Genomic DNA, 22832 nt, shown 5'->3' with positions numbered 1-22832 from the left:
AGCACAAATGCTTAGAAGCTGTCGGGTCTATACTTGAGAAACAAAAAATGATGATAAAAATGGAAGAAAGTGTTGCCTTAATTGCACCCAAAAGGCAACCCGAGATTGACCCCAATCAAGACTTTACGGGATCAAGCTAGGTGGAGACTCGAGAGGCAGTCATGGTGTGTGTAGGAGAAGGTCCCCGTGGGGGTGGTTTGGGTCTCCTTGTCAAACACACACACACACACACACAAATGTGTGTGTATATATATATATATGTATATAAAAGAATAATTGAGGGATCTTGCCATGGTCCCAAATAATAAAAAGGTATGGGATTGATCAGTTATTCTAGTGAGGATCTTAATAAAGGAATAAAGAAATTACCTTCCTTGGTGAAATGAGTTGGCACCAAAGGCCAGAACTATGGCATCAACTTAATAAATTTTGAAGAAAGCAATTTTGCTTGCCAATTAAAAATTTTGGATTGCCATAATTATCTAATATAATATCAATATTTGCACAAATATTATAAAATATACCTAGATATCTCAGTTCAGTTCTCGATGTACTTTGAACAACACGCATATCAATAGTTTACCTTACTAAATATAGAATAATGCAGCACAAACATCTCATCTAAATAGTCCTTTATAAGATAATTATATAATTAATATGTGCATTTCTCCCTGTTATATTTTACCAATAGTTATGCGTAAATTTTTAATAAAAAAATTACATGCAAATCGTTGAGAATAAATTACCGAAAAATTAATTTGATTCTGTAATTTTATTTTGTGAGATGCATCAATTAATTAATTTTTTTTTTGTTTAGGTAAAAGAAAAAAGAGGATGACGAAAAACTCATCCGCCTTGCAACTTTCATTGGACTCTCTTCGCTGAAGAATATTGATACGGAAAGATAAATTTTACTCATATCCTTTCCATCCACGTCTTTTTAGACGGATACACAATCGTACTACTACCTCGGTGATATTAATTGAGCATTTTTGAAAACAAATGTTATAGTATATGATAGGATATCATAAATGGAGTTGTAAATCTAAGTATGTTATATATATATATATATATATATATATATATATATATATATATATATATATATGAAAGTGTGCACGAATTTCTTGTTTATTAAGAAAAATAATTAAGTATTTTTTCTGCAAAGAAATATAGTGAAAAAAAGAATTATGGTGTTTTTCTTGGGCGTATCTGTGGGTGAGCGAGAGAGAGAGAGAGAGAGAGAGAGAGAGAGGAAGGGTTGGCGTGGGGTGGGAGGGGGTGCATGGGACTGCGTGTCACACGTGGGTTGCCAGGAAGGAGGTGGGCCCCACCTTCAGCCATGCCAGCGGATGCTAGCCTGGCACCGCTCGCTCGCCTTCGACACGACATCGTGTCGCATTTACGCTGGTCTCTCCGTCACTTACGCTCCAAAAGCTCAAAAGGAATCACCTGAGCTCCCCTGGCGCACGGGACAGCAAAGCTTTCGAATCGGACTCTGACACATCGGATTAGCAGGTGGGGCCCACGGAAGGGTGGGAGGTTTGGCTTGTTCGCAAGTTAGGATTGCATTCAACTACAAAGAAAGGAGGGAAAAAGGGTTGTTATGGTGAAGGAAAGTTGTGGAATGATCAATCTATTAATCTATCTTTGGCGCATTTCATTCACTGGACTTAGGTTCCTAGCTGGATTAGGGTGGAATGATCTAGATCCCATGTTAATTTACAACAAAAAAAATAGCATAATGTTGGCTTGCTCTTTTCTTATCCTCTTGCAAGCTATATTATGACTTGTTTAGAGTTAATGACATTATGAGATTTTAGCTATCATGCTAGAAAAATATCACTAGTTTTGCTCATTCGGGTTTTCTATTTATCAGCAAGACTCTTCTAATACTTGCATTACGATATAGGTTAAGTTCGATTAAGCTACGTGCTGAGCCGTACATTCATGATTATATGCTATAGTCAGGTCCCAAAATTGGAAGAGAAAAAGGAAGGCGAGTGATCTCTCTCTAATTTTACAAATCAGTACAAGGCTTCTTGTATTTTTGCTTTCGAACCTTGTGCTAGAGTCTTGATAAAACTCATGAAAATATGGTTACTAAGAATAGATAATGCGTCATTAAACCATTAATGTATACTTTACATGGCACTTGTGCAATGTTGCCATGAAAAAATTCCAATATCACATAGAAAATTCTAGGTTTCCTTTAGCTTATTCTACCAAATATTCTTTAATCTTTTGATATTCTTAGATTACACATGCATCTACCTATTCTCATTGATTTTCTTTCTCTCTCTTTTTTTTTTTGACATGTTCATAACTTATCATGTCCCTTGCTTTCTCTCCTTGTGATTTGATTAAGCATGGCCTACTCAAAATTTATTATACCCAACTTATAGGCCTTTCCCTTCCTTTGATACGGTAAAGCCCATTAAAGTCTGCAAAACGTATGACTTTTCAGTCATAAAATTCTCACGACAAGCACATCTCACTCATCATGGAAACTCATTTCTTTCACATCTAATCCCATGCATGGTGCTTGCAATTCTCATCATTGATTGGGTCATTTCTTCTTAATTATGAAGCAAATTTTTTTGGGCATTTTCCACTGACGTGGCATATGACATGTTGATGCTTGCTTCGTAGAACATAAAGGTCTACAAAGGGATTTATTCCCCATACCTAACTCTGAGTGTTTCTTCTTCCATATCTTGTTTCTTATCCCCATACAAGTGACTTGAAGCATTCATTTCATGTTTTGATGGCCAGTGATAGGTTAAGCATGAAAAATGAAGAACAAAAAAAAGTTGAGATATTCTTAGTTGTCCCCATCATGTCATTTGTCAAGCCCATATAGTGGAGTTATGAGTTAATTACCTTGCTTTCCTGCGCCACCCTTCAATCTTACCCCTACAATGATAAGGAACTTGGCTGTTGCTTTGCTTATAATTGAATAATTTACCTACCAACATTGATTCACTTGCTTCATAGATGGTTTTCAATCCATCCATGCAGAAAAGGAGCTTCCTGGTCCATGGCATCTTAATCACTTCCTCTAAACTTTCCCCCCCAAGGTTGCTAATCCTCCTTTTCTTTTAAGAGGGAGAGAGGATGGAGGAAGATTTATCTCGGTTTCAAATTACTCAGATCTAGATTCTTGATGGTATATTAGCCGAGACTAAAACCAGTAATTTCCATTTGTTTTGTGAAGGATAATGAGATGCAGTGGATTCTTTTGAAGCTGCGCAGATCCGCATCTATCAAGATATGGCTTAGTTCATGATTGCCTTTGCATGCTCATGTCAATTTCTTTGGAGTTAGTTTGCTTTGAAAGCAATTTTCTGCTTATCAGTGACAAGTCTTCAACTAATCCACATCTCCAAACTCAGCTTTGATTCTTAGATTTAGGTTCAAGGGACTTGCCAAATCTAAAGTAGCTTGATCCAAATCTTGTTTGCTTTCTTAGTGCATATTCAAAAAGTTTAGATATATGGGTCAAGCATAAATTGTGACCTTAGACTTAGGAACTCCAACCTAATTTGGAAGCAAGATAAGCAATTCAGGCATAAATCGTGACTATCCTTGATAAATATAACAATTCCAAGATGAGCTAGGATAAAGTAGGATACCCTTTTTTTGTTTGGATTTAAATCATATTTATCCACATATATCATGATAACATTGCACGATAGTACAATCTATAAGACTATAACACGGCAATCAGCTTAGGATGAAGACATAAAAAATATTTCTCTCTTTATATCCTATCTTTATTAATAAATAACTTTTTTAGTCATTTCACACTTTCAGATGACATAAAAAAGACTTTAATCTCATACTACTTAAAATATTACAAAGCCTTATTATCCGCAATCAGACCAACCTTGTGCAATGTTTACAAATAAATGATCACTTTAGTTGTCTTGGCACTTCTAGGTGACATGAAAATGACATCGATTTCATAGCACCTAAATTATTAGGGAGCCCTAATTGTTCACTGACCAACCTAAGAACTCTATTTTCTTTTTATTCTTTCTATTCCTTTTTTTTCTTTTGATGTGTTTTGTATCCATCCCAACAATAACATGGGCTCGGGCGACTAGCAGGGATCTCGCAAGAGGTTCGGGGTCAGAGGGACCAGTTTTTACGGGCCATGCGCCAATGTTCAAAGTCCCTACTGCTTCGCCAGAAGGCGGCTTGAGCGATTTGCACGTTCTACCAGATCTGGCTGGCTAGGAATGCTCAAACTTTTGGCGAACGCAGTATGTCGTCCAAATTTATGGTGGAGAGTGCCCATGTGCAGGCGGTGAAGCTCAATCACATCATACCTATCGAAGGAACCTTGACAGCTTAGGACATCTGGGTTTCCATTTTGCTTGATAGTATCTTGTACGGTATTTTTCACCTGGGAGCCTCCACCTCCGAGTTGCTTCAAGGTCAACTTCAATGGGTCTGTCTTGGACGGAGATACGATGGGCGACGCAGGTTTTGTTATTTGGGACCCATCTGTTAGGGTCGTGGCTGTAGGGATAGTTAACTCTTTGACATATCAGTTTCGGGTGTTTATTATGCCCAGTGTGTTTTACGGGCCAATTCCATCGTCCTGAAGGGGGACTCGGCCACGATCATCAGTTGGATCCAGAGGGGCCCAAGGGATAATGGTTGCGTCCATCCTTTGCTCCGAGATATCTGGGCAATGGTGAGGGATGGAGGACCTTTCATGCCAAACATATTTTCCGTGAAGCTAATGGGGCTGTGGATTGGGTGACTGCTTATGTAGCCAGTCATTCCGATAGTATCCTGTGGGCTGGAGATGAGGAGTTGCCCTTGGCACTCCGAGGTATTTTATTTTTTGATTTTATTGGGTGCATCTGTACTCGTCAAGTATGATCCGCCTGCCTTAAAAAAAAAAAAAAAAAACTGAGCATAAAATAAACCTATGAAAATAATAATTTCTGGTCCAACGGACCCTGTTAAACCCTATATATCAAACGGCTGATGATGCGTCTGATCCCTGGTGATCCCTAATGTGTTCCCAACTTAAGCAGCCTCCCTAAAACCCTCGCAGGAAAACAGCTAGGCGAGTCTTCCGCTTCCCAAAACCCTCGCCTCGACACCGAGAGGAGTCTCGGATCTCTTCTGTTCTCTTCTTGCCTATGGCGGCTATGGAGGAGCTCGGTGGATTGAAGAAGAGGAAGCGCGACCTCTCTTTGGTGAACGGAGGGGAGAAGCCTGATCCGAAGCACCGCAAGAAGGCTTTGTCCAAGCCCGCGAAGCTCCAGGCGACGGGCTCCGACAAGCCTCCGAAGGCCCTCAAAGCGAAGTCGGTTAAGCTTGCCGAGCCGGAGAAATCGGCCGCTTTTCGGCCGAAGAAGAAACCCAATACCCCCAAGGAGCGTCGCTTGGCTGCTAAGGTCTCTTCCTCGATCTGAGTCTGTTGCTTTATGGCTTATTTCTATATTGGATTCAAGTGGATTTCGTTGGCATCGATATTTCTAACCGAATACCATCGTTTCCTCTTAATCTCTGATCAAGTGATGCTGTTGGAGAAGGGAAAAAAAATGCCCCATTTATTTACTATTTTTGGTATTTCGTCAAGGAATGCTGATTCTCGAGAGAAAGTGGTTTCTAACTATTTTTCGTTTTTTTGGGAAACCAATGTGAAAAATTTAATTAGCTATGGGAGAATGTTGGAATTGTTAGTTTCATGGCGAGCAAGAATTTTAGCCGTGGAATATGAGCTGGGTGTTGGGGGTGTTTCATTTCCTTAGTTTTTTTATGTATTTTCTGTTTTTAAGATGATGCACTGCTGGAACTAAATGGAGTTTAACATCTTGTGTTTAAGGAGGATCAGATACTAATTGGGTTTTGATGTTTTGGTTGCAGGACATGGCAGAGACAAGGAAGAAGAAGAGGAAACCAAATTACAGTCTCGAGAAAGTAATATTGATTGCACCCAATTTTATTTTGGAATCCGTTTACCCATGTTGTTATCATGATTTAGTTACAATCAGGGATGCATGTTAATCTCCATGCGTTATTTCAAAATTTCATGCAAAGTTTGGTTGGTTTGCTTCTCAACTTCCTTTGCTCTTTCCCCCCCATTTTGGCATATGGTTTTGATAGATTTTTGAGAGTGCAGCATGGAACAATTAATCAGCCTGTTAAATAATTACATCTAGATTTTAAGTTTCTAGCAGTCGCAATAATCTATGAAATCCAGTACTGTATATGTTATAAATTTTGAACATTAGGCGTAGGTAAATAACATATTATCAGTCATTCATGCAGTGTTTGTTTATCTGTGAGAGCATACTCTCCTCGTGGCATTTGTGGTTATGCATATACACACTTTAACGTGTTACTGCCATCCTTGCAGCGATACATGCTGTTTTTCTTGTTTTTGTTCATGATGTTCACTGCTTGCGGCTCTCATGCTCAAGTTCCACATATAAAAGTATGTTTTGTTTGTAATACAATTTGTAGAAAAAAATTCCAAACATTTTCAGAGACATAATATGCTGCATTAATTATCTTTAGTGTAGCCTGATTATTCTAATGATGAACTAGATCAAAGTCTGAAAAAGCTAACCTCTTTTAACACATGTAACAGGAGCTTGCTTCATTATGGGAAAAAATGAGATGTTACAATATACAGAAAGAGGACAGATCCAAGTATGTTTTTTTCTTGGTTAGTTATTTATGTTCAATTGTTACCTTCTCTTTTGACAAGGTTAACAAATCTGTAGGTTGGTAACTGAAACTCTGAAGAAGATGAATGGAAAGGTTCTAGATATCGTGGGTTCTCATGTCTCTGCGCGTGTTCTTCAAGTGAGTTCAATTTTGTACTCAGGGTTTTTTTCCACTTTGCAAAATTTTGGACAATGAGTTATTGGTTGTTCTCCATGTTTGTATAGGGTGGGATAACTTATGATTGTAACTCTATGATTGTAATTATGATGTTCCTTGCCGATGTGTGATTCTTTGCTGATGAATATTGCACTGTTTATCAGACATGTGTTAAGTACTGTTGTCAAGCAGAAAGAGATACTGTTTTTGAGGCTCTCCGACCTCATTTTCTTACTCTTTCACGCAAGAAATATGCGGTTCACCTTGTAAAGAAACTTTTAGACACTGGTACGCCTCATAACCTGCATGTGGAAATACTTAATGACAAGGTCATTTGAAAGTCTTTTGCCCTTTTTTTTGTTTCTTAATTTGTATGAAATTCCTTCCTGTTTGTTTTGCAGCCACAAAGAAACAATTGGAATGGTTCATCTCCTCTCTCCATGGGCATGTTGCTTCTCTTCTTCGACATACAGTAGGATCTGCAGGCATGTAATAAAACTGTGGAAATTGTTTAGCTTAAGCAATCTAGTACGACACAGTTTTCTGATGCTATCACTATGTCATTGCTTAGTGCTATTTGGTTATTCTAATCAGAAGACAGGACTGATAATCAATAATTGCAATTAAACTCAATGGAACTGAAAGAAGATCCCTGATAAACTTCCTGCAAGAAACATGTTTTAGAAGCACACAGGAACATCTGCAATTTTTTTTTATCTGTACTTATTATGCTTGTGTAGAAGTCAGTGCCAGATTTCTGCGTGTGCACGTTATTCATCATACTTTGGGTAAAAATTATAAGAAAATTAATGCTTTCGGCATGTGAAAACTTGGGCTTGCCGGTGCATCAATGTTGCTTCATTTTTGCACGTGATGCCGATGTTCATATTCAATGGTTAAATGGTTTATGCTAAAGAATAGGATGCATAAAAGCTTAATATGATCGTTCAAGGTTGAACAACTTGTGACCAATAATGTATCAAACAAGGTTTGTGGGACCGCTATAGGGGGTTATACCGGTTGGTGACTGGTTCGGAACAGTATGGATATGTACTGTACCATGTCGAGGCGTACCATAACAAAGAGGAGGGGAGAGGGAGAAAGTGAGAGAGAGGGAAGGAGGGAGAGGGAGAGAGGAAGGGGGGAGAGAGGGGGGAGGCTTACCGACAATGGGTTCACGGCATTGAAGAGTGGGGAGAAGTGGCATTCGGCGGAGGGAGGGAGAGAGAGAGAGAGAGAGGAGGGGCTTCTTTTCAATTAGGCGAGGCTTTTGAGCACTCCACCGCGGGGGCTTGGAGAATATGAGGGATTTCTTCTCCTTGATTGCTCGGTGAGAAGAAACCCTAGCCTTCGAGAAAGAGAGAGATAGAGAAGAAGAGAGATAGAGGGGAGGCTTACTGATGACGGCTTCCGATGTTGAAGAGGAGGGTGCGAGCAGTTGGAGAGGAGAGAGAGCGAACGAGAGAGCCCTCAAAGGCTCTTGATTCATTGAACGGGGGAGGGAACCAAATCAATCCAATCTGATGAACTGTCCCAACTCAGCATCATTCAGTTGAGTATGGGCTGAATGGCTCGGTTTTGATCGATTCGGCAACCATTGGTATCAGCCCTGCTCTGCCTCACCCTTAAAAGGAATTTGAATGCATGACTTTAAGCTTGACTTGACTCCATTATCTTCAACACAAATACCCTAGGCTCTGTTAGGCTAGTTTGAGTAAAGCATGCATGTAAAGGTATCATTTTATTTGTGGTTTTATGTAATACTCTCAATATATAATTTGGGTCCTTTTAGGATTTCTTCCATGTGGAGTTGGTTGTGTTGCATGCTTAAATAGTTTCAACTGAACTTGAGTTGAAATCCTGTTAATGCTTGCCAACCTAAACCCAAACATGCTATTGCTTGCCTAGCCAAACCCAAACCAAGTACATATTGGCCTTGTCCGACTTGAAGCATATGCTTGGCTCGAGTTGCACCTGTGATGATACTTTTCATACTCATCATATGCACGTGCAACTGCTGGGTTACATATAAAAAGCTGAACAATCTAGGAGAAATTGGAGCTAATTTAAGAATGTACTATTTTTTTTTGTCAAGCTTATGTGCTGTTTGAAGGTTGTTGTTCATGAAAATTTTGTTGCACCTTCCTTGTTTCCTTACTCAAAAGATAGCCTTTTCTTCTTATTAGGTACCATATAGAAACTCTCCATCGTGCATTTAAAATAGTGTATGCTGATTTCTTATATGTTTGAACCTCTGATATTGAATCAGATTTAGGTACTTTTTAAAATGAATCTTGTTTCTTTTTCTAGTCATTGAACATGTATACCATCTGGCAAACGGGTCTCAAAAACAGAGTCTTTTGATGGAAATGTACTCTGCAGAGCTTCAGCTATTTAAGGACCTGACCCTAACAAATTCAGGCAGGTAAGGAGACAAACATGATTCTTCAGGTGCTCTCTGCTTTTTAATGCTTGCATTTACCATCCATCATCCTTCTGTTATATGCAAATTATCTTGCTTTCTTATGGCTTACATGTTTTCCGCAAGGATAATGTGATATGGCATTTGGCCAGGATCATGGACATGTTGTATGATCTGCCCCCTTATTTCTTGCTGGGTTGCTGTTCATTTAGTAATGCCTTTTTTCATAGTATACTGTTTAGTACTATTATTTTGCTGTACCATGGGTGCTGCAATGCCTCCAATCTCTACTACACTTTTCAAAACTTCCATGGCCTCAGTTCTTTGGCATATTCTTGCCGCCATTTACTTTTAGTCTTCCAGTCTCCTATTCTTCTTGAAACCAAGGGAAATGTATCAATGTTCAGTAGAGGTGTTGGCCTTAATCCTTTATATTATACTGTTTTTGGGTGTAATGGTGGTGCACCATCTTAATCTTGGTAATACATAACTAGAAAACAGTCAGCATATAACTTCCAAAGCATAAAATTGTGCAGAAACTCATTGAATAATATATCTGGAGGAGCTTTTTTTTTTGTGATTGTATATTGATGATTAGGGCATGGGGAAGGTAACTTTGCTAGGCTTGTCATATGGTGTCCATATTTTATGGAGAAAGTCACTTGTGTATTTACAGAAAAAGCCATACATTATATAGCATATGCAATGCAAGAAGGAATTCTTGTGATTAAAAATTTTCATTGGTTGAATTGGATTTTGCTATTTATTTAGTGTTGGAAAGTTGTACCCAAGTCTACCTCTATGTTGAAGTCTTGTGAACAAAAATACTTTAGCCTATATAAGGGCTGGCCATGTCTTTGTCCACCGTATTTAGCCATATATCTAAACCTAAAATGTTTAGATATATGGATGATATAGCCTTAGTGGATGAAACTAAGGTCAAGGCGAATCATAAGTTGGAATTATGGAGGAGTGCATTAAAATATAAGGGTTTTAGGTTAAGAAGAACCAAGACAGAATACATGGAATGAAGTTTAATAAAATTAGAAATAGAGATTAATGTGGAGTGATCCATAGGATTCCTGAAAGCTATCATTTTAGTATTTAGGATCAATTATTCATTAGGGGAGATTGAAGGGAATGTTATCCATATGATTAAAGCAGGTTGGATAAAATAGAGAAGTGCAATTGAGATATTATGTGATCATAGGATACCTGCCAAGTTGAATGAAAAAAATTATAGATCAGCGATACGACTGGCTATGTTTTATGGTATAAACTGTTGGATTGTTAGAAAACAACATGTGCATAAGATGAGGGTGGTCTATCGTAATATAAGAAAAGATAGAAGAAGAAATGAAATCATTTGTAAAAAAAAGTAGAGATAGCACCAATTAAGGACAAATTGAGAGAAGGACAACTTAGATGCTTTGGACATAAACAATGTAGGCTAGGGGATGCACAAAGTATGAATGGGTGATTTTATCTTATAAGAGGAAAGAGGGGTAGAGATAGATCAAAAATCACATGGGATGGAGTAGGAAGAATTTGATATCTCTACATCTTTTAGAAAGTGTGGTCCTAAATGGAGCGGAATGAAGGAAAAGGACTCATGGAGCCGACCGAACTAGTTTGGGATTAAAGGCTTAGTTGAGTTGAGTAGAGTATCTAAACCTAAATGGTGGATGAAAATGTAAGGCAAACTTGTCATTTAGAAAGAATTTTTCTTTCAATGATTCTTATCCCATAGATAAACCAAATGCTTTATAGTCCTATCCAAGTTGATCTTGGTAGAAAATTAAATATGCAATCAAGAAGAAAAAGTTAACCCAAGGATGAAACTTACATATAGGGATAAATATAACCTTAATCAAACTGGACTTTATAAAATATATATTCAAAAAATATAAACATAAATACAAGGAAAAGAAATGCGGTTCTGAGCTGTAATTGTTTTGGAAAAACCGTAGTTGAGTTGATCTAGGAAATTTATCCTTTTAGATGAAAAACATTATGAATGTAAATGGGACTGGTTTAAAATACTCTCTTTTCTCTTTCATTGAGCTACTTGTCACATTTTGTACTTTCTTCTTGAGAGCTACACGATATCAAAAAGATAGAGTGTAAATTTCTTTAAAGGTGTAAATTTCTTCGAGGTGATAAAAAGTGAAATGTAATATTATAATGATGAAATATTATTGGCAATGACAACTGATGATTTGTCGTGATATCAATAATTCAATTGGTTTCATAAAGTGGTGAGTGTACGGATTCCGGTGGTTATGGTTTGTGGTTGTGATTGGATTTGTAGTGGAGATTATGAACTCTAGTTGATGAGAGGTATAATGTTGTTTCATGCTGGCATAGTAATGCTGGTACAATGGTGCTGGAAAATTTTAGGTATGATGTTCTCTGGTTGTCGATGGCTGTGGCAGTGTGTTGGTTGATTGCTGAGGCGTGACATTAGGCTGTCCTGGTCTTTTATGATGGTGATGGTGGGTATCTGAATCATGTTGAGAGAAGAATGAAGCAACATCTTTAGTTACCACTACTCTTATAGTTGGAGCATTAAGTCACCAATGTTTCATTTTTCTATCCTCTGATTTAACGTTCGTTTAATGTAATGCTGGTTGGACCACAATATTCACTTGTGACCCTAGGCTTGGTGCCCCTTCACCTGTCTGGTCTCAGTAAGATATGTCTGACAAGTAGGAACTTGTCAGGCCTTGACCAATAGAAAAATGCCACATTACTGGGTTATCTGAACCTGAGGTCCAAGAAGCATTCTCCTACTCGTAACATGAATTCAATTTAAAATTGCAATTTTCATCTGCAACCAATGAACTATATATATATATATATATATATATATATATATATATATATATATATATAAGTGTTATTCTTTTTTTTGTGATAAATGTTTTTGGTTTCATTTGGAAATTCAATCACAGAATATGAGTGTGTTTTCATCTGAGCTAACATGTCACCTTTCACATTTTATCAGGTTGGTAGATATAATCTCTAAACTTGGACTGCAGAAATCGTCAGTGTTACAGCACATGACTACTGTAATTCAGCCACTTTTGGAAAAAGGAATTGTTGATTATTCTATCATACACACTGCATTAGTGGAGTACTTCACAATAGCTGACAGGGTAATGTTAACCATGTTTAATTCACTACCTTTAGATCCAGTATGTGTTTTGTCTATGACAGCAGGTGCTGCTATGTCTTGTCTGATTTGATTTTGTTTAAAGTCCTCTGCCGCAGACGTGATTCAACAGTTAATACCACTTCTTGTGCAAGACTCATCTGCTGCAGATGAGAGCCAACCAGTTCCACAGTTACCCAAAAAAATGAAAAATAAAAAGAAAAAGTTGCAACTACCACTTCTTGTTCGAATGATGCGTACAAGAGATGGATTGAAGGTTGGGATCCTCTGCGTGAAGCATGGGAGTGCAAAGGTCTGTACAAGAATTTTATTGTGAACAATGTTATTGACATTGTCTTTCATTCTAATATTTCACTTAATAATTAAATTGTCAAGGTGCTTGTTGATAATAACAAATCAGCAATTTCGATATACTTTATGATGTGGTATCTTTCAAAATCTTGTAGGTCATTGAGTATCTTTACTCACGGCACCTACATAGCCTTATTCTAATTCTCAGGATGATGGTTAATTTGTATTCCAATGTTTGAACTCATTATTTCAAAAAATGTACTTATTGTCATCCAGAAGCGATATGCTTTTCTTGATTTTCATTATGCAGTTTTTGTGCTGATCTATGCTCATGGTTTGTCATATGCATATAGAATATTAATTGAAACAATGTTGTGACTCATTTTGTCTCTAAAATATTTTTAATATCATCTGCTTTCAGGAAAGAAAGAAGATAATTAAAGGCATGAAGGGAAACACTAGAAAGCTAGCTCTTGAACAGTATGGGAGTCTTGTAAGTACTCCTTCCTCAACTCTGTAGGAACAAGTATTCTTGACTTTTGAACTCTGATCATGATTAGTTATCTCAGAACATATGATCTTATTATATCTCTCTCTCTCTCTCTCTGCGGATGCGTGCTAATTGTATATTTTTTCATTTTTTTTTTTTTGCTTATTGTACCACCATGATAATTTTTGCTACTTTTTTTTTTAATCACAACACCACTTTGCCTCACGAATGCTTTTTCTTTTTAATTTTCTTAACTTTTTTAAAGGTTTTAATGGCTCTCTGTCTCAATTTGCATAGAATTTGATGAGTATGGGGGAAAAATATAGTAATACATGATTGAGTATCAGTGTTTATCAGCATACAGGTAGGGTTGCTGCAGAATCCAGCTTCATCAGAATCAGAATCCTATTAAGATCAGACCTAGGGTCATATCTATTAATTTTAAACCCAAGTTCTAATGTGTTTACAAAAAGATTCTTGTATTTGACTGACATTTAAGTAGGTTTAGGTTAGCTCGACCTGATCAATTTGCATCTCAACATTTGATTATCATAAGGGTTTTACATATTATATCCTTAGTTGGTACAACTATGCTTCGTTTAAGGCACTTGTTTCCGGTGATGCTGAACTGACCCTAACCAGGTAGTTCGGCTCGAACCAAACTAAATCGATGCCAAGTTTGAACGGTTTAGCCACATCACTTGGTTCACTTAATAACCCTCTTGTCCAACACGGTTCAATGATTCAAGAGCCTTCGAGGCTCTCTCTTCGCTCTCTGTCTCTCCATTGGATGACACAAAGCCTTCAAGTTTGTGGTAACCCTCTTCGACGTGAAACCCTCATGGTAACCTTCGTCGACGTGAAACCCTCGTTGGCAAGCCTTCAAGGCTCTCTTCTTTGTTCTCTCTCTCTCTCTCTGTGTGTCGAACGATCCCCCCTCTTCAACGTGGAGCCTTTGCAGTGAAGCCTCCCTCCTTTCTCCCTCTCCCTCCCTCCCTCTCTTCCTCTCTCTCCTCCCTCTCCCCCTCCTTGTTTCAGTATGCTGTAGAACGGCATGGAACATACCCGTACTGTGGCGAATCGATAACTGGATGGTATGCATCCTGGTACTAGTTCGGCGAACCTTGCTTGTTTCAATACTATTCTTCTTTCATTAAGAACTCATCTCAACAATTTTTTGCCAGATTTATATTTTGTGCTTAGGTTTTTTTTTCTTGTTAGCGGATGTTCTTTAGTGAAAAATGCTTTTGATGAAGTTTGTGGCGAGTTCATTTTTTGGAGTTTTGTGACTATGTATTACTTTTGGAATCAATAGTTGTTGGCATCGCTTATTGCATATGACAACCATAAGCATCTCATCTTGTTCTGTGATTTGAATGATAAAGTTGTTTCGTTTTACTACATTATATACCACTTTTTGTGCTGCTAATTGTGAGTTTGATTATTAATAGATGTATGAAATTTGTGGTCAGCTTTTAGTTGTGTTTATCACCACCAGCATGCACATACTAGATTATAAAATTGAACTTATCGACTGTCTATATCAGTAAAGCATGTAATTTTATTGTGCTTTATCTAAAATTTACTACAAATCCATCTAAAATAGTCTACGTTTGTCCCAAACTCTTTATTTTCTGGGAATCCCTATCATATTTTTCTTAGCACACATGTTTTCCCCCTTTTTTCCATTTGCACCTTCCATTTTTGGCATATGGTATACTAAAACAAAATGAATATTAACATACAACACTTTGAAAGTTTAAATGGTTAATGCATAGCAATGTCGACAAATGTTTGCTGTGATTTGGATTTTATGCTTTTTGACAATTATTATATGTTTTCTTTTAACATATATAATTTTTACATCCAAGTTAGATTTTTGGTCACCTTTGGACACCTAGAAGTTCCATGTATTCTCAATCTTCCAATTACAGGATGCTGCTTTTTTTTCCCTTCCTTTATTAACTTATGAAGTAAGTTATTACAGAAGTTCCATGCTGCTTTTTCCCTTCCAATTACTGATCTAACTTGCTTTTAGAAGTTTTATTACTAGTTTGTTAGTTTTGGATAAATTCTTTTTGTTAATATTCTATAGCATAGTGAGCCTTTGGCTCGTCTTATGATTTCAGTGATTGAACAAGAACTGTCAGAAGATTATTCTATGTATCTTCTCTGAGCTTCTATGATCCTTACATTTCAAGTCATTTCTAACCAAGTTAAACGAATGCTATCGTGTGTATTATCCTTAGGATCAGTACTGATTTACATTATTTTGATTTTCTAGCTGCTCATCTGCATCCTTTCAGTGGTTGATGATACAAAGCTTGTAACGAAGGTCAGTGCCTTGTTGTTTGATTAGTATAAATGTTGTATAATTTATTACATTCAACCTGGTGACACTTATCTCAACATATCTGAATATTATTTATCAGATTGTAATTCGTGAGCTGCAAACAGTGCTGAAGGAACTAGTATTAGATAAGGTAGCAGATTGTAATATCACTGGTTGTTTCTTATTTCCTTGATATTTCTTCTGGCAAATTCAAAGGGTGCGTATTCATAGAATAACAAAATAATTCTTCTGCGGACCTTCAGAATGGAAGACGCCCATTATTGCAACTGCTCCATCCACTGTGCTCACGCTATCTTAGTCCAGCTGACCTGGCTTGTCTAAATTTATCTGTTCCTTCCCTCTGCACAAAGGTATTTTTTTGTTTGCAATTTATGCAATTCAATCTAACAGGGTGTAAGAATAAGTTTAAACCTTACATTTTCATTTCAGGTTGAAGGGCAAGAAGCTCTTGCTGAAGCAGGCCCAGATAAGGAATCAGAGATTGAGATGAAAGCCTCAGTATCTGATAATGATAATAGCTTAATTTGTGGGGAGAGCGTGCAGTTAGCAGTGGAAGGAAAGAAGGATCCTTCAGTACGGAGACGTGAACTACTATTGGATAGTGGGCTTGCTGAGGTGATGTCTTGGATCCTTCTACATGCATGCAACATTCCAAATCTAAAACTTACAAGTTCATTCACATACACTGCCACTGGAGGGAGAGGGAAAATTGAACATTGTGCTTTATAAAGCTTACTGATTTATGCATCCATGACCAAAATAATCAGATACTACAAAAGTTAGGTGATGAAGTGATAAAGATGGTTAGATAAGATGTTAGACAGTTTATACGATGGTTATCAAAGCTTCGATTCTAAACACATAAAACTTAATTTAAGTCATTGCAGTAAATCAAACTTATTGTGAAGTAGACGGAATGAGTTTAGAACATTAAAAAAGGTGCTATTAATTGGTGGTTGGTTGGCATGTCCTGATGCACGAGTTTTTTTTTTCTCTTTAGCCCATGCATGTAGTTCTATATGGATGAACAATCTCAATAAAGATTTTGTGTGGATTAACAAGATTTCATTTTGCTTAATTGGAGGCTTGTAGCCTAATTAGATAGTGTTCTTTGGTATCCAGGCAATAGAAGCCATTTTGATAAAAAACTAATTTTTTGACGTTAATGGGTTTCTGGGATTTTGGGTTGTTCAGGACTGTTGATAAAGAAACTAATGTTTTGGGTTTCACAAAGCGATTTTGCCTTAGTGAGTAGGTGGGACTAAGTTGGTTGCTATGTTTTATAGGTCTAGGTATTGAAAGGAATACTTAGATATGCAGGTTTTGATAACCAATCGTGTTATGGAACAAGTGGGGAAATTAAGAAAAATGGTGCAGTCTACACCATCTTAGTTCATGTTTTTTTGTGTATCATTATTTGTAGATATCTTAAGTTAGTTGCTCCAGTGGATGCATTCTCCCAGATTTGGCTCATTCACATAGTATGTGTATCAGAGCATCTATATCCTTCAAACTAGTATTTCAAGCCCTGCCTGCTTGTGCTAAAACAATCATTTGCACCCAATCATATTACATGGTTGTATATGCTCCTTCTGACTACTGCCTAGATCACTAAACCCAGATCAATCTCAGCCTATGATGTTGCATAAATATACTACTGGATGGATGAACAACATGTGAGACTAATTCTGACATGCCACGGGACTAATGAGCATATTGGGTAAGCTCATGGATCTTGAATTTCCTAAAATTTTAGGATGTCTCATTCCTCCGGAAAGGCGATTAACTGTATTCTAAATTGGGACTCTAGGAATTAAAATTTCCCATCTCAGTTGTTATTTTTTCTCTGTGCAGTTGACTTCTCCTTAAACAGCTATGTTTGGTTTATTCCATGGATGAGCTGTCTGCACATCTGAACAGCCCTAAAACTAGGTAATCTGACATGATCGTGTAGTTCGAGGCGTCATTTGCCTGCATCTAAATGAGCTTATGGTTTCCTTGTGGATTAACCATCACAGCTAAGGCAAATAGGAAGTATCAACAAGGTTTTGAAGAGAATAGAGCAAATATGAGAGCTCTAGGGTATGTCGAAAAGTTTTAAATGAGAAGTCAAAGTATAACATCAATGCATCTTCCCTTCAAGAAATGAACTTTGATATGCCTTAAATCAGATTCTTCAAAATTCAAATCAATTAGGGGCCCGAAGATGGATAAGATATTCTAGGGGCATCACTAATTGTTTGGTATGTATGGCATTTGGTAGATAATATTATTAGCAAAAGAAAATCTTCCAATCTGAGACAAGGAAAGTGATTTACTTGGGAAAAATCCTGTGTATACACATTTATTCTGTTTTTATAGTGGAGCTTCAAGAAAATTTTAGGATGTGATTTTTTTTTGGGGCAGGGAGATTAATAACTTATGGTGCTTAGCAGAAGATTTCAATATATCAGGTTCTTATCCCCCAAAAGTGAAGTAAACTAAAATATTGGACCTTGAGTTTGTTGATGGGATTAGGGAGAATGAAAAGAATCTTGTATCTTGTGTACAAATATCTGATAAATGACAATGATGCCTTTAGAACTTGTAAATCACTTGTGTTATTGAAGATGGATGGACTAAATGAGTAGATTTTTCACCCCTTCATTTTTTTTAATGTGGTTGCGTTGTAAGGACTTTTTAGTGAGAGAATGGTGGAGTTTTTTCTTATTGTGTCAACGGATGAAAAGTTTGATGAAGATCTGGGATTGCTGAGAGGGAACCTAATTCAAAAGATTAAGTGTTTAGAGATGGAGAAACAGTTGGGAAACATCTTTCTGAATGTTCAAAGCTTTGATAAACTTAAAACACTATCTTTGGTTAAATGGTGTATCTCCATCCTCTTTAAACGGTGAAGATAAAAGTTGCTAAGTGGATTGCCAAGGTTCGATTCTCCGTGGAAAAACTCAACAGAGACAACCTAGAAGGATATAATAACATAGGATTTTTTATGAGATCACTAAAGGAAGAACAAGAAATACTGATTTGCTGTGGATGGATGTGGAAGCATCGAAAGATAAAGTCTTCAAAAGAATATCAGATTTTCCAAAACCTTAAAAGGTAACTTACAGCTTATATGGGATGATCACTTCCATGTTAGCCTAAAGCTATTATGTGGGCTCTTTCAATCAAGCTGAATGAGTAAGAACTTTTAAATAGCTGTAAGAAGTGGTTGGTTCCTTGAATAAGATAAAGTCTTTAAGGTTGGGTTGCTTCTTGATTTTGGCCTTAAACAGTTTCACAATCTAACAAAGAGCAAGATGATGATTGTCAGAAATTCATCAGGATGCAATGCTTCAAAAGCCTAGGTGCAGGAGGGCAGTTGGGAGGTCACTTAGCACCTAGGTGCTAGACTGGTGCTCAAAGGTCAAGGACCTTAAGGTGGCCCATTTTTAAAAAGAAATCAAGAAAAAAAAAAGATAAATATCAAAATAGTGATAAGAAACAAACATAAATGTTAAGGTGGCCCATTTTTTAAAAGAAATACGATAAATCAAGAAAGAACGTAACATAGCCTGTGCTCAAGCTTTAATATAGGGTCTTTCTTTGCTCAGGATGGTGCAACATTTTTGCTTTCTGTGTTTGGCTAGTAAATGAATCTGGTCAAATATTGTTGATGATGTCATTGGTTAAGTTGCATTAAGTGTAAGAAATCAGACTTCAGTGTTGGCATGTTGTTCCGGGAATAATGCAAAAAAGGAATTTCAGAAGGTTGCAGATTTGGTATTATTTTCTTTTAAATAATGGTATCAAATATTGAATGATGCACGCTAGAAGCAGGTTTCCATGCAGGTGGTAAAGCTCAACTCTAGGTTGTCTCCACCTTTAGTTTTATTAATAAAATGAGTGCATGTGTGATGCATTTAATTTATTCAACAGGCAGGAGCATTTGATGGATGGCTGTGATTCCATCAATCATGTTTGTTTGGAATAGATTGATAAATATGCTCCCTTTTTAATTATGTTTTCTTTTCCATGATCATTTATTAGGGAGTGAATATGGAGTGCATGTTTACTAATAGAGGGGTATATTTAGAAATTAAGGAAGATGCTTAGCCTTACGCTCTCCTTAAGTGAGACACGTGGCAGACATCCAGCAGCCATGCTGGTCATTTCTGCTATATATTAAAGATTTTGGGCTCTGAGATCCACCATTCCAAAGAAGAAAATGAAATAAAGAAAAGGAAAAAGTTTAGTAATTACTGCATTCAGTTTTTGAGTGACATGCTTTGGGATGTGTCACCAATAGCTAAATTAGTGATTTCTGGTGATTGTATTGCAGAGTCTCATTGCAACTTGTATTGAGAATGCTGGTGAGCTACTCCGATCAAATTTCGGCAAGGAAGTAATATATGAGGTTATTCCATTTTACTCTTTTTTTTAAGCAATTATGTGGTTGTAACTGTGAAGAAGACTTGGAGTTTTGTGGCTTTACAGTTCAGGCCGACAAGGCGACAGATTGTTTCTGAGACAATTTTGAATAGTCTTGGAATTGCACCTACATTTCCCATTAGAAATTTTAAGCATTATTATGATCAATTATAATTATTGAACAACGTTGAACTTTTTTGCTTGCAGGTTGCTGTTGGTGGAACTGATGGAGTCTTGCAACCTCTGGCTGATAGGTTGGCCGCATTACATAAAGCAATAGCTTCTTTGGCTGCTCTTCCTAAGATGAATGAAGCTGAAGAGGAGCATGTTTTTGAGAACTTTCACTCCAGCAGGACAATCAGAAAACTTATCCTGGATTGCTCCACCTTTGCTGTCACACTATGGAAAATAGCATTGGAAGGAAAGTGTGAGATGTGGGCTCAAGGTCACAGGTATGATGTTTCGTCAATTTCGACTTGCTAATTTTGATTATATGCTTGTATCCACAGATCATTGGCAGCACTCAATTTTCATTTGGTGGCTTCTGCAGTTGTAAGGTGGTCACTGCATTCTTAGAGTCATCTGATACCAAGGTGAAAGATATGGTGAAATCTGAGATGCAGCCATTGATAGATCGCGATGTCCTTAAAGTCCCCGAGAATAAAGCTAGTTGAGAAAGAAGATTGAGTCTCTCCTACCTGGTGATACTGGAATATACCAATTAAACAGATATCATGAGTTACCAAATTTGACATTGGTGGCTCTTGATAATTTTCAGAGACATTTACGTGTAGCTTCTATGACTCCATACTTTGTTTGCTTCTATCTTGCTCATTAAGGTACTAGATATCAAATATCAGATGAGTGAAAAATTTTGTAAGAGACTATCCTGAATTGCTGCCAAACTAAGTACAAGAGAATGTTGTTTTTGATGTATGATAATTAACTAAAGTCGTCTCCATAATTTCTTTGTTCCTATCTTGCTCGTATCAGATGAGTGAAAATTTTCGTAGGAGATTTATCTCGAACTGCTACCAAATAAAGTCCAAGGAAATGTTGTTTTTGAGTGTACATATAATTAAAGTTGCCGGGGATAATTGCTATAAGCTCTAAATTTTGACTTGAATGAAAACCAGGTACAGGAGCCATATGTTCAACTAAGTGAACTCATGTTCCAATGATATGGATCAAGGGCATAGATTGTTGAAGCAAAAGAGACAGACCAAGTAAACGATGAATGTATCTAGAACTGGGGTTTTGAGATAAATTGTGCTTTTCTCGCTGTTTGGTTTTTGTTCTTACTCCTAGCTCAAAAGACAATTACACGAGCAAAACCAATCATAGGTTCATTCCAAGCATTCGGGGACCGTAGAGGACACTTAAATATAACAACATTCAACTATAACTCATATTGCTGTTTTGGCTCCATGCAACTTCAATTACTCAGGATCTATAGTTACTAGTAATCAACGCATATCTTGTATTCACAGGTTGATTGTTATATTTCAGTACATACGAAATAAAATTGAAATTATAAAAGCATCCACACAATGGTGAAGATGGACCAGAAAAAATGTTTTGCCGTAGCTCATTTTTTTGCTTCACTCATAAAAAACCGCAGCTGAGTGTCATCTGTTAGCCATTAAAGATGTCCATCTCTTGGAGTTCCTCTGCCATCTTTAGTCTTCTCATGCTCTCCACAGGCATGATGAAGACCTTCAGGCTCGGGAAGAAGAAGCCACTACTGTGACGGAAATGGTACAAGTGTGGTGCCAAAAGAAGCTGCAGAAAATACATTGCTTTCTATCATTGCAGATGCCACCAGTTCCATCCCCCTGGAAGAATCATGCATATGTTTATGCTGCATGTTTTGGATTCTAGCTCAGGGTAGGATGCTATAGGTATCGAATATGCCAGTATCCATAAAACTCCAAGGGCTTGTTTGGTTTGCAGGACGCATTTTCTCTCCTAAAAATATAATTCATGGAAAGCAGATTCTTAGAAAAAGGATGCCTGAAAAAAATACTTTTGGCATGTTTGGTTGACAATGAAAACGTGACAAATTTAGTGCTTATGTTTGGTTGACCATCCATTTTCCTGAAAAAGTTATGTATAATTCCTATTATACCCTTAATAGAAATTAGATCTTTAATGCTTCTTTAATGCTGAAGGGCTTTTTTGGAAAAAAATAAAAAAGGAGTAATTTTCAGCTCACGAAAAAGTAACTTTCCCATGTTTTTTTATGGAAAAGACATTCTTATGAAACGTGAAAATCATATTTCCATAAGAATACAACTTTTCCGTCTCTTTTTTTTGAAAACTCTAACCAAACAAGAGGCATCTCATTACTTTTTCGTTGACCACACTTTCTCCTCTTCTTTTTCTGCGAACCAAACGAGCTCCAAGAGATTTATATAGTAAGATTCAACTTATAACGAACTATGATAAATAATCACTATATGCTTACGTAGAAAAGAATGATGGAATTATTGTTTGGCAAGCTTGAAAAAGATGAAAATGGTTGTGAAACCATACCGATGTGAAAAAGAAAATAAAGAAAACAATCGATGATCCATGATGATTGGCTTAAAGTGATGTACAAACCCTATAAAAGGCCTGACACAAAATAACAGTTTGATAGATTTGCCATATGTTTGTCTAGGTTCTAGGGCAAGAAAGCGGTTGAGAAGACTCAAGAAACCTGGACAGCTACAATAAAGCTCAGATGTCTGAGGACTTGTTCAACATCAATCAAGAAAAGCAACATAAACTGTAACATGGCTGGTAAGAATGCTTATCCAATTATTTGCAAGATATATTTTTTTCCCCCACTCAT

At 37.0% G+C, this 22832-nt stretch overlaps 1 protein-coding gene across 2 annotated transcripts; it reads left to right on the top strand.

The window, feature by feature from the left end:
- The first annotated feature begins 5027 nt into the window (after window positions 1–5027).
- Window positions 5028–20960, top strand: PUM24 (pumilio 24). 2 transcript variants are annotated; one of them, XM_008811977.5, is made up of 17 exons: window positions 5028–5420; window positions 5893–5946; window positions 6620–6681; window positions 6756–6837; window positions 7020–7143; window positions 7257–7340; window positions 9166–9280; window positions 12285–12435; window positions 12538–12744; window positions 13165–13236; window positions 15518–15568; window positions 15666–15716; window positions 15829–15936; window positions 16016–16201; window positions 19908–19982; window positions 20204–20448; window positions 20547–20960. In XM_008811977.5, the coding sequence occupies exons 1-17, from the start codon at window positions 5163–5165 to the stop codon at window positions 20668–20670; spliced, it is 2049 nt and encodes a 682-aa protein (XP_008810199.4). In that variant the 5' UTR covers window positions 5028–5162; the 3' UTR covers window positions 20671–20960. The 2 variants fall into 2 exon arrangements, with proteins under 2 accessions (XP_008810199.4, XP_088566566.2); XM_088710440.2 differs by lacking the exon at window positions 19908–19982.
- The last annotated feature ends 1872 nt before the right edge of the window (window positions 20961–22832 follow it).

This window comes from Phoenix dactylifera, chromosome 14, assembly GCF_051530095.1.
Source record: "Phoenix dactylifera cultivar Ajwa chromosome 14, Ajwa_hap1_PhDact_Kaust_v1.1, whole genome shotgun sequence".
NCBI lineage: Eukaryota > Viridiplantae > Streptophyta > Magnoliopsida > Arecales > Arecaceae > Phoenix > Phoenix dactylifera.
Note: the sequence above shows the minus strand (reverse complement) of the source record. Positions and strands in the feature narration are given on the sequence as shown.

Bases quoted from the DNA above. Each gene is read 5' to 3' on its own strand.
- PUM24 (XM_008811977.5), top strand. From the start codon at position 5,163: ATGGCGGCTATGGAGGAGCTCGGTGGATTGAAGAAGAGGAAGCGCGAC. The intron at 6,838-7,019 runs GTGAGTTCAATT...ACTGTTTATCAG, and splicing joins TCTCTGCGCGTGTTCTTCAA to ACATGTGTTAAGTACTGTTG. The intron at 15,937-16,015 runs GTATTTTTTTGT...TTTTCATTTCAG, and splicing joins TTCCTTCCCTCTGCACAAAG to GTTGAAGGGCAAGAAGCTCT.